The 12,529-nt window shown below is 34.6% G+C and overlaps 1 protein-coding gene across 4 annotated transcripts in view; it reads right to left on the reverse strand.

Moving 5' to 3' along the window:
* Positions 1-1,207: 1,207 nt before the first annotated feature.
* Positions 1,208-12,529, reverse strand: part of TRAPPC13 (trafficking protein particle complex subunit 13) — a 39,583-nt gene continuing 28,261 nt past the window's right edge. Inside the window, exons 8-13 of one of the 4 annotated variants that reach the window (XM_044268059.1) lie at positions 9,831-9,848; positions 7,755-7,888; positions 5,218-5,416; positions 3,965-4,065; positions 1,591-1,738; positions 1,208-1,463 (exon numbers count right to left, since the gene is read on the reverse strand). In XM_044268059.1, the coding sequence (XP_044123994.1) occupies positions 1,356-1,463; positions 1,591-1,738; positions 3,965-4,065; positions 5,218-5,416; positions 7,755-7,888; positions 9,831-9,848 (708 nt within the window). In that variant the 3' untranslated portion in view covers positions 1,208-1,355. Of the gene's footprint in view, positions 1,464-1,590; positions 1,742-3,964; positions 4,066-5,217; positions 5,417-7,754; positions 7,889-9,830; positions 9,849-12,529 lie in introns of all 4 variants that reach the window. The other 3 variants (XM_044268053.1, XM_044268075.1, XM_044268069.1) reach the window with 3 other exon arrangements.

A 12,529-nucleotide genomic window follows, 5' to 3' on the forward strand; every position in this document is an offset into this window, starting at 1 on the left:
ATTTAAGCAATAATATTTACATCCTTGAATTTCAACTTATGAAAGTTTTTATTTAACAGCATAAGCTTTTTGTTTCCTTACAAAATATTGAAACTTATTATATTCATGTTGCAAACTTGTTTATAATCTTAACTTTCTTACTGTTTTGTTCCTGGAATAAGTAAATCACTGTGATTACATACGGAGACAGTTTTATAGTATTAATACATGATTTAGAGTTCAAAACCAAAGAGCACAAGGTGGAAATCCTTTAAATCTGCCTTATGAAAATAAGTGGCTTATTTTTCTTTTTTTTTTATTTTTTTTTTAAAGATTTTATTTATTTATTTGAGAGAGAGAGTGTGAGAGAGAGAATGAGCGAGGAGAAGGTCAGAGAGCGAAGCAGACTCCCCATGGAGCTGGGAGCCTGATGTGGGACTCGATCCCGGGACTCCAGGATCACGCCCTGAGCCGAAGGCAGTCGTCCAACCAACTGCGCCACCCAGGTGTCCCAAGTGGCTTATTTTTCAATGTGAAAAAAACCCAGGACTTTTTGGCTTAGAATTAGGAAATTATCAGGATTCTTGGTTAAAAGTTAACAGAGTAATCAACAATCCAAGAAATTAAACCCATTCTGATCTGCTGTTAGCAACTGAAATTTAGATGTGTGTTTATATGTAACCACAAACATAGGTATGTACAAAAAGAACAACTGAAAACTAAGGAGAACTCATACTGTGTTAGTAACGTAAGGGTACATGAGGATTACTCTAGTTGTCTTAAGCTTTTTTTGCTGACTGAAGAGTTAGGAAAAAAACTGGGGCTAATTGAAAATTTTTAAATGAAGTATTATAAGAACCTGAAGTTCTAAACAATTGTCTCTTTTAGATCAAGGTCAGCAAACTATGGCCTAGGCCCAATCTGGCTGGTTGCCTGTTTCTGTAAACACTGCTTGTTCTTTTTGCCTACTGGCTGCTGTCCCACTACAATAGCAGAATTTTTTCAACAGCAGCCACATCTCCTGTGAAGACAAATATTTAGTATCTGGACCTTTACATAAAATGTTTGCTAACCCCCATTCCAGATAGTTGCTAGGGACAAACAGCCTCAAATAGAGATCTTCAGGAAAACAAAGTCCAATGGTTATCTAGAGATGGAATATGCTGAGTGGAGAAAATGTACAAATGTCCATTCAGAATATAACTCACAAGATAAAATCAATAGATGGTTCTTTTCAAAACAAATATTTAATATTTTAACTTTGTCAGGAAAGAAATTTAAATAATAGGTACTTATTTTTGTTGTAGACTTGATCATTTCACAAAGATGACAAAAAAGACAGTTCTGTGAAATTCAGTGAAAAGCACTGGAAATCTTTAGCTCTCCACTTTAATGGCCGAAGATACCACACAGACCTGTGCGATGTCATCATATTCATATGTTCTCTTTAAGAATGTGTCTGTTAGTCTTAAGCCGGAGACACTCTATTGAGAGAAAGATACAGGCATGAATTTTCATACATTGGTAATTACCAGAGAAGTGTGGAAAGAGTCAATGCCCATGGGTTAACATTCCCGGATACCAAAATGAGAAAGAGAAAAGAGAGCGCACCTGCAGTCCTTGTACTGAAGACAGCAGAGTAAGGGCAAGGCAGAGAGAAGAACTGGGATGCAGCTTTCCAAGCTGTCTTCCTGAAATGCCACACCAGTGGATAGAATTGGTATTGCACATTTCCAAAACCAGATCCATAGTCCTTTCACTGCTGGAGGAATCAAAAAGACAGGAATAAATCTTGTTCCTTTCACAAAGCGGTACTTGGTATTTCTTCCACTTAGTGCCAATGAATTTGTTTTTGGGGTATCCAGGACAATAAAAAGCACAATCAGAAATAAAAAACTACAATGTAATTTTTATTCCACTTAAGACAGAATCAGGAAAATAGAGAGATGGCATCTTCCAGGGTTTAAAGTGGCACTGAGAGTGAGCTGCCTGTCTGGGTATAAGCCTTCTGGTTCTATTACTGAATCTTGGCCCCCTGGTGCTGATCTGTTAACAGCTCTGCCATTTCTCTGGGAGACTTCCAGACATCTGTGTCTACTCTTGCTGCTATATTTTCTATTTCTGTTAGGTACTCTACAGGAAAGAAAAAGATAAACTGAGTCTTTTTGCTATTTAATTTATGTTTCTTTAATGCAGATAACACAGAAAATGACAAGATTTCTAAGTAAATATTATTCAGGTTTGTTCACTGGTCACATGAAAAGACTGCTTCTGCTTATAAATGATATCACCAGTTTAGCTTAAACATGTTTCAAAAAAAAACTGCCAATGACAGTATACACACACATTGGTTTTTTGTCTTTTTTTTTTTTTTAAATATTTTATTTATTTGAAACACAGAGAGAGAGAGAGATCACAGGTAAGCAGAGAGGCAGGCAGAGAGAGGGGAAAGCAGGCTTCCTGCCGATCAGAGAGCCCGATGCGGGGCTTGATCTCAGGACCCTAAGATCATGACCCAAGCCGAAGGCAGAGGCTTAACCCATTGAGCCACCCAGGCGCCCCCTTTTGTTTTTTTAAGTAACCAAAAGGCTCAAAGTAAAATATAGGCCTCTGCTCTACTACCATTTCTGGCTACTTTCAACTGTTTTAGCTCTTTTTTCCTTCTAGTTGGCTCCTTATTTTGGCCATTAATTGATTTGCTACACCTCGAACTTTAAGTTAACAAAAAATCCAAAAGCACACCTATACACACAGGGTCTTAACCCTACGCATGTTGCTGTTTAGTGAACTTCCATGATGTGGCAGGCAATGTATTGCCAATGCTAGGTAAGACATGATCCCTTCTGTTGAATAATGCATAATCTAGTAAGGAGAGACTAAAAATTATAACAATATATGAATGTCACTAAAAAAAAAATGATAAAAAATTTGTTAGGACAGAGGAAGGAATAATTACCTGTGCATGGGAGGGTCACTAACTTCAGAGGGAGAAAGGTATTTTTGTAATTCTGAAGGATAAATATTTCCTATGGAGTGCATATGGAATTTTAAAAGAGTATACATTCAAATTATGTGGGACAGGATTCATTCCTGCAATAATTTCAAAATGCCCCAACAGGTAATATAAGCTTTACCACAAGTGATAGGACTGGAATTTAATCCTTGGCTTTTCTGGCTTCAAAACTCTGTGCTCTTTGCATCCCAACAGCTAGATTATATTCTATCACAAGGCCCCATTTTCCAAACTATGACTGATTCTTTATATTAAATTCATAACCAATTTTTACCTTCTTAATGCTAAAGATACAGTTCAACCATAAGTGTAACTCAGAAAAATCTATCTTATTACATTAAATCTATACTGTATTATTCCATAAAAATGTGACTTGTTCAAGCTTTTAGTAATTTTTTTTTTAGATTTTATTTTTATTTATTTATTTGACAGAGATCACAAGTAGGCAGAGAGGCAGGCAGAGAGGAGGAAGCAGGCTCCCTGCCGAGCAGAGAGCCTGATGTGGGGCTCGATCCCAGGACACTGGGATCATGACCGGAGCTGAAGGCAGAGGCTTTAACCCACTGAGCCACCCAGGCGCCCCTATGCTTTAGTAATCTGAAGTGTGAGGAAATGTAAACAATGAAAAGAGCATGGACTCTAAAGTCAAACAGACCTGGTTTCAAAGTCTGGCTCCATCTTCTCTAGCTCTCTCAGCTAGAGTATGTCACTTTATCTCTGCGTTGGGTTTTCTCTTGCATAAATTGTGAATAGTAGTACCTACCTCATAGGGGACAATGCATGATTGAAATAAAATACAGAAAATGCCAAATAAAGTAAGACCTCAAAAAATGTAATGTATACAGCTACCAGATGAACTTTATAGTATTGAACACCACCATCAGAGGTGGTTTCCATCAGCATACTCAAAAGACTTTAATTCTTTGACATAGGTGAAGAGGAAAGGCACCCATCCACAAACACTGCCATTACCTGCAGTTTGTTATTTTACAGGTAATATGAAAAGGTTCTTCTAGGTTTACGGTATCTGGGATTGCCTCCAAAGACAACCTAACATCTCCATAACCTGGAGCCTAAGAGAAAAAGCAACAGAGTTAACATACATCACAAAACCCTTCCACTTTAATAAAGGTACCACACTAGCACATTTACTCAACAGTTGTTCCATTTCCAAGTTGATGTTTAGAGAAAATACTTCCCAATCATTCTATTCCCCATTCCAACTTCTTTTGCTACTACTGCCTGTAGAACAACGCTCTGGACCCTGACTGGGTTTGCTGTGATTACTCCATGTTCAGTAGAGATCAAATGAATCTGATAGGTAAATAGTAAAGAAATTTCAAGAGGTCTGAACTTAAATGGAGGCTTTCCAAAGATCCTATAGCTTATATATGTATATAACTCTAAAAAGTAAAGGTTGTTGCCTAGGCAGATAGAGTAAGATTGCTTTGAAAAGATCCAGGAAAACAAACAAACAATGTCCGTCCACAAGACACTCAAGCAGGAAGAGACCAAAGAAACATCAAAGCTTGGAACATCCATAGCAAGATGATAGCTAAAACAGTTGTATTTTTAAAATTGGCTTGGTGATAACTTCTGCCCCCCCGACTTATTACTTGAAATAATAAGAATGACATTTAAAGACTATATCCCAATAGGTAATACTCAGCATAAAGGAACATTCTGTAGCATACTCTCCCTAGCACAAGAGAAAGGACTATAACCATTCCTATTTTAAGAGCAGAAATTAGGTAAAATATTCAAGTAATGCTTATAACTTTAACAGGACTCACTTTCTGAATTTCAGACAACTCAGATTCTCAAAGTCTTTAAACAAGTATGAATTGAGTTGGTGAATGTAGTAAGTCCAAGAGTTTCAAGACATTGCAAAAAAACCTTCAACGTAGTAGAAATCAGATGAACAATAAACATGAGCTACCACAGGAGGGAAAAATTGGTGAGCAGTTAACTTAATTTCTATTTGGTAGAATAGTAAACTATGTATTATGGATAAATTAACATTTGAATATTTTTCATTCATCTCAATATCAAGTTTCTGCCTAAAGAGCAGTAAAATTATTAGTCTTTTATCTCTTATTTACTGGTAATATTAATGCCTTTTAGAGCATTGATTTTTAGTAATGCACCTAGGAAAATTTAAGCTGTTGTAACTATCTACCTGCCCAAGCACCAAAACCCCCTCCAACATTTTTTTCTAGACTCACCATTCGCTGAAGTTGGCTGGTCTGTAATCTTCCCCTTTCACCTAGATTTGTTTTCCACACTATATCCAATTTTCCAATTACTGTTACTCCTTTAATGATGCCTGCTTTTTCTGCAAACTCCTTCTTGGGTTTTAGGCAGTACAAATACTGGCGTGTATCCATTGGCTGCAAATATGCTCTGGATCCAAACGTAGTTACACTGAGAGAAGTGGAGAGAGAGATGGAGAAAATTCTCAAGAGTTTTTAAAAAGAGAAACCATGGCTGTGATTGTTTCTTTGGATAGGAAGTGAATGATTTACCATCCAAATATCTTAAATAAAACAATTCAATGGTTTCAATACAAAGGAAAGTGGACGTGAACTTAGAAGATTTATTCTTCTTTAAATTTTTCAGATGATATGGAAAATCTTTAAGTTCTTTATAATAGAATCCAATATATTACCTAAAATACTAGATACGTATCAATTACCTGAAAAAAATGCAACAAATCAAAACCTAAAGTATAATGTCCCGTTTCTCTATAATTAAAAAAAAATAGTGTTGGGGTGCCTGGGTGGCTCAGTGGGTTCAAGCCTCTACCTTCGGCTCAGGTCATGATCCCAGTGTCCTGGGATCGAGCCCCGCATTGGGTTCTCTGCTTGGCAGGGAGCCTGCTTCCTCCTCTCTCTGCCAGCCTCTCTGCCTACTTGTGATCTCTGTCTGTCAAATAAATAAATAAAATCTTTAAAAAAAAATAGTTTAGAAAATGTACCATTGTAGGGGCACCTGGGTGGCTCAGTGGGTTAAGCCGCTGCCTTCGGCTTGGGTCATGATCTCAGGGTCCTGGGATCAAGTCCCGCATCGGGCTCTCTGCTCAGCAGGGAGCCTGCTTCCCTCTCTCTCTCTGCCTGCCTCTCCATCTACTTGTGATTTCTCTCTGTCAAGTAAATAAATAAAATCTTTAAAAAAAAAAAAAAAGAAAGAAAATGTACCATTGTAAACAAAGTGATCATTTTTTAAAATGAACTAAAAGATCAGGGAAAGACTGGAAAGTTACTATTTTCCTCAGTGGGAATATGGAAGGCTACAAACTTTACTGAATTTAACCATAATAAGATAAAAAGTAAATGTTTCTTTCATTATTATTATTTTTTTTAAAGATTTCATTTATTTATTTGACAGACAGATCACAAGTAGGCAGAGGCAGGTGAGAGAGAGGAGGAAGCAGGCTCCCTGCCGAGCAGAGAGCCTGATGTGGGGCTTAATCCCAGGATCCTGGGATCATGACCTGAGCTGAAGGCAGAGGCTTTTAACCCACTGAGCCACCCAGGCGCCCCTGTTTCTTTCATTCTTGATGAACGAAATCAGGTACTTTCTCCAGCTATTACCTTTTTATCTGTATTAAAGTCAACTTTATATTTATTCCTCCTCTTTTAAATCACCTATGGAAAGATACATGTATTCATTTTTGCAGAAAAACTAGATCTATTCCTATGCTCACTTCTTTTAATGTTCACAGAATTTTTTTTTTAAAGATGTTATTATTTATTTATTTGACAGAGAGAGCGAGTGAGAGAGGGAACACAAGCAGGGGTAGGGGAGAGGGAGGAGCATGCTTCCCGCTGACCAGGGGCCCCAATGCAGGGGTTGATCCCAGGACCCTGGGGTCACGGCCTGAGCCAAAGGCAGACACTTAACCGACTGAGCCACCCAGGCGCCCCTTGACAGAATATTCTTAAAACTCACCCTTCATCTTTAACCTTACACTAATGTCTCCATCATTCCTTCCCATGCCTCAGTTTTATCATTTGCAGGAAATGAAGAACAGTTTTAGATTTACCTCACTGAGTTATTATAAAAATTAAAAGACTGAGTGCTTCCAAGAGTAAAACATAAAATGCAAATGTCTAGGATCTTTTTATTTTTATGTGGAGGGAGGAATGAATAGGTAAAGCACAGGATATTTTTAGAGCACTGGGACTATTTTGTATAATATAGTAATGGTGAGTACATGTCTTTGCATTTGTTAAAACCCACAAAATGTAGGACATAAAGAGTGAACCCCAAATTTAAACTATGGACTGTAATGAATAAAAGTATCAATATTGGTTCATCAACTGGAACAAATATGCCACATTAAAAGAAGGTATAAATTATAGGGGAACTATGAGTAGAGAGAGGGGCATGTGGGAACTCTGTTTCTGATCAATTTTTCTGTGAACATAAAACTTCTCTAAGAGGGGACCTGGGTGGCTCAGTCAGTTAAGCGTCTGCCTTTGGCTCAGGTCACGATCCCAGTGTCCTGGGATGCAGTGGCACTTGGAGAGGGGAGGTTTTACTGCTCAGTGGGCAGTCTGCTTTCCCCTCTACCTCTCCCCCTGCTCGTGATGGCTCTCTCACTCTTTCTCGCAAATAAAATCTTAAAAAAAAAAAAAAAGTCTCTAAGAAAAATAAGGTCTATTAATTAAAGTACAAATTACAAACCATCTAAGAATAACAAGTGTTAGAAAAGTTCATATAAAACATTAAAAACAAAAACATTATAATTCATATTTACCATTCTCCAGCTTGGCTGACTGAGTTTAATTCTGCTACATTGTACATTATAGATGGTTCCAATGAAACTTTCTCCATAAACATGGGTGAAGTTGTAATATTCTGAATCTGGGCTTCCAGAAATACTTCATCAGTCTGAGGATATGAAAAAAATATCCACCAAAGTGTAATGGTATTTAAAATATTTACCTCAACAAAAATATCTGATCTATACGAAGAAAAAATATTACCCACAACTGTGATTAGTTCATGCCTGCAAATCAAAGTTATCATAATTAATGCAAGAAAAGAAATCTTCACCCTAACGTAATTAACAGGGGGAAAGTCAAGGGTTAGTTAACTGATAACTTGTCAAACAATGGATAGGGGATAACTACATTTTTTGTAGCAACATCCAAAAATAGTTATTTTACTGGAATTTCATTCACAAGATATCCTAGTTCTTCTAGTGAGTCATTAAAATGTTAAAATGTCATTTAGTAAGATGAATATATACCTATGTACCTATCATTTCAGTGACATGTTAATATAATTAGGTCTTCATTATAATATTCTATCATAATATAGTTTCAATGGTCATATTATTTCAATTTAGAAAGTATAGAGACCGCCAGTACAGTGAATAATCAGTCTATTTTATAATCTTATAGGATTTAACTTTTCAATTAAAGCAATTTGTTAGTGGCCATTAGTGATTTCTTGGTTCATTTCAAATGCACATTTAGGGCAAAAAATGAATTATACTTGACAGTCATAGAACTTTTAAATCAAACACAAGGTATTCTGTAGCCTTAGAGACTAATGCTATTCAGCAATATTTTAATGAATGGGTAATTTAAATATGTACTTTTGTATAAAAATTTTATTTCCTAAAATTTAGGAATTAAAATTGAGACTTATATTAGACATCCTTCTTTACATGTGATTTGGCTTTCTTTGTATAGAACTGAAGGGGAACACAGAACTTGGTTCATTTTCTAAATAAACCTGTATAAAATGTGACACAGTAAGGATAAGCAATAATTATTTTGTTCAAAAATCTCAGAGTAATATATATAAAAATAAATTTTAAAAACAAGCTATGACCCAAAAAATTTGGCACTGAATAAACGTTTTAAATATTAAATCCAGGAAAATGGAAATCATTTCCAAAAATATAATGATGAAGTTATAATGTAACGTATTATTATCTAAACTAAAACAGATTCTTTAGTTCTTGGCACATGTGCTCAAATGAAAATTGAAATATAATGATTTATCAATCTAAAAGATGTGCCACTTAAAGGAATTATCCTGTTACTTTTTCCTCAAAAAAAAAAAAAAAAAAGGCAAATATATCCCATCAATCCATTGCTTTAAAAAAAAATTACCACAGGCCCACATTTCAAATTTTAAAATGCATTTTTCTGCTTAAATTTAGAAAGAGCTTAGATAAAATGGAAGAAAAACAAGCAGCATAATGGAAAATTAAGTTAGTTTAAGTTAGTACAAAGTAATTTGACACTTGAAAAATTAAGAATTCTGTGCTACAGCAGTCAATGTTGTTATCATGTAAGTCATAAATTATAAGCAAGTGCTGTTTATATTAAATAGAAATTTGAAAATATGACTTTAGCCAACTTGGGAACATTTGAAGTTCTTCTGTTTACTAATGTCAAAGGGCCAACTTTACCTGACCCAGACATAAAACTAAAACCACTGTGCATCTGAAGATAAATTTCAACTAGAGAGTTTACCTCAAAGAATTAAAAGTAAAGAATCTTATTTAAGAAGATGTTGAAAAATCTCAAGGCTATTTTTAACAAGGTTCACATGCCTCTTTTAAGAAAAACCCAAAGGAAAAACATTAAAAATGAGAGCATACTTGTTTCAGTATGATAATTTAATCTTCAATTTAATTTTTTCCCAAAGATAATATAAAAAGTATAAATTAGATACAGCTTTTTAAATCACATATGTGGTATTTCATAACTAACTTTGTTTTTCCACTATGTTTCATAAAGAAAGATTAATTAGGCAGAGTCAAAAAGTGGTAAGTAAGAAAAGCATATAAATTTATAATAAAAAATCAAATTACCACAGAACTGAGGTCACTCTAATGGAAAAATAAAAAAGAAAAATTAGAAAAATCAGAATTAAATGTTAAAGAAAAAGAATAACTAACTTTAAAATAAAATGCATTTCTGCATTTTTTTTAATTTTCTAAACAAGACAGCATTAGTAAAACAAAGAAGTAAACAGAAAGTAACAAAGGAATATGACATTTTTCTAAAAAGGTGAAACTACTATGGTTAAATGAATGAAGAACACTACAGGTGAATATTTAAACAGGAGCAAATATTCAAGGACAAATTTGGGTGAGAAAGGTATAACCCATGTCTTTCTAGTTCTATAAATTCTTTACCTACACCGTAATTCTTCACGGATTACTTAGGATGGCTATACGTTCTCTTCTACAATCAGAGTAGATATACACTGTATTGTACAGCTTCTCCTAAATTTATCTAATAATGGAAGCATTTTTTTCAAGAAGCATCTTTAGTGACTAGAGTTCCATGCATTATACTTCAAGAAATGCTGAGCTAGACCACATCAGACAACTGAGAGTTTATTCTTTTCTTGTTAATATATTTTATAGTTTGTCTTTTTTTCATATATACTTCTAAGGCTACTTATTTATCAAGGGTCATCTCAAATGTTGCCTCTTTTGTCCAACCCATTGCTAAAAATACTTTTTCATCTCTGATGTTCCCAGAATGTAAGTACACTTCAGGATCAGGTGGTACTTATATTGTATTTTTGTCATGTTTGTCTCCTCCACTAGATCTAAGTACCCTGAGGATTGGGAAGATGCCCAATTTATATTTAACTTCTCTGTACTACCTGGCATGGAGCCCTATTCCCAGCAGGTGACCCAATGTTTGAACCTAGTTGCTAATGTCACCAATCTTCTTTCCTATTTTATAAGATGGCAACAAAATTTCTCATAACAAACTTGTTTTCCTTTCAGTGATTCACATATTGCTAGAATTATTAGAAACAGAGTAAAAAAACATGTTTGAGACAATTGTGGGGCTAATAAAAGTCAATGTGTAAGAACTACAGCACAAAGTAATAAACATCACCTACCGATATGTGTGTGGTTTATGAACTCCTATAATTTACCTGAATTTTCTAGTTGGGGTCAACAGAATCTGCTTGGTCCTATAGGCTGAATAGTATTTGTTTTCCTAATAGGTAATACTGAATATCTTAGAGACCCTAAAAATACTATTTGTTTACTGCCGGTTTTTAAAGAAATATCTATTTTCAAAGGTTCAGAATTTTACATATTTTCTTAGTTGACATTTGTTGGCAAAGATTACAAATTTTGTTTATATATAATGTTAACTGAAGAAAGCAACATTCTGTTACTATAATTATAAAAACAGTATTAAACATAAGTTAGTAAAATCTGAAAGAGAACATGGATTAATGAAAAGCCCATTATTTTTTGGTGTGGTGGAATTGTGGGATTTTTTTCACCCTTCCTTTTTGGGGAGTATATCATATTTATAATATTATTCAAGGAATAACAAGCAATTTTAAAAACTGCAAAAATCACTCTAAATATTCATGTTATACAACTATTTGACAAGTATCTTAATCTACCACTACATTTGCAGCAAAGAAACCCTAAAATAGTTTAATATGTGCCTTCCTCGGAGCCAATTATAAGAAAAAAGACCACCTACAGCACTGTTTGTTTCTAATTTGCAAACATATATACTCTTGCAAAATAGTTACTTATCTTCCCTCATACTATGGATGAACTCTTCCCTAGCAAAACAATAAATTAAGACCACTTAAAATTTAATAAGCGGAATAGCTATACTATAATTAATCAAAAGTATTCCAGTAAAACAAAAAAGGCAGCATACACATGTAGTATGGCAACTCCCCTAGCCCTGAAAAGAACTGTTAACTCTATAAACTAGTAGGGTGAGCTAGTAATCCCCTTGATGAGACTGTATCTTCCCATGACATATGCATATTCTTTGCTTATGTACTCCATATTCCATGTGCATTTGTAATTCTGCTTGGAATGCCTTCACTGATTTGACACTTTAATGTTTCTAACATCTATTATTTCCGTACTCCACTCCAGTTACCCTTTCTCATCTTCTCTGAAGACTACTGTAAAATCTCAGCCCTAGACTTCATGCAGTACTTCAGATTCACGACATATACTATACTAGGTAGTTTTATTATTTTATGCACTTTTTTTTTGTCCTAATAGTACTCTACTGCAGGTCAGATTCCACTCTTGGTATGCCCATCTGTAGTACAAACTATATTGAATAAAAACTCAGATGCTGATGGTAAAAATACATGCAAATTTGACATAGGACTACAAATTTCTGATCATTAACTTTAGAGTAATAAAGACATAATTTTCATTTCAAAATACTGTATTTTAATATTTTTGAATTTATCACTGTGATAGGAAAGACATGACTTTAACAGGAGTAATGGGCCCATTAGGAAATCATTTTTTTCTGGAACTCCAGAAGCCAAGATAAAGTAGAATTTTTACTTTACTTTTATTGGTTTTTTTTTGAAGTAGAATTTTAAGAAAGAAATCCAAACAATAAAACCTTCTTTCTACGGCAAAATCTATTTTATCTCTTTTGTTCAAATAGAAGATAGATTATCTTCTACTCTCTAAGTTACCGTATTTTTATTTTTGCCAATCTTGTTTATTCCAAAAAGTACTTCTAACCATTCACTGAAGTT

This window comes from Neovison vison, chromosome 1 (genome assembly GCF_020171115.1).
Source record: "Neovison vison isolate M4711 chromosome 1, ASM_NN_V1, whole genome shotgun sequence".
Taxonomy (NCBI): domain Eukaryota; kingdom Metazoa; phylum Chordata; class Mammalia; order Carnivora; family Mustelidae; genus Neogale; species Neogale vison.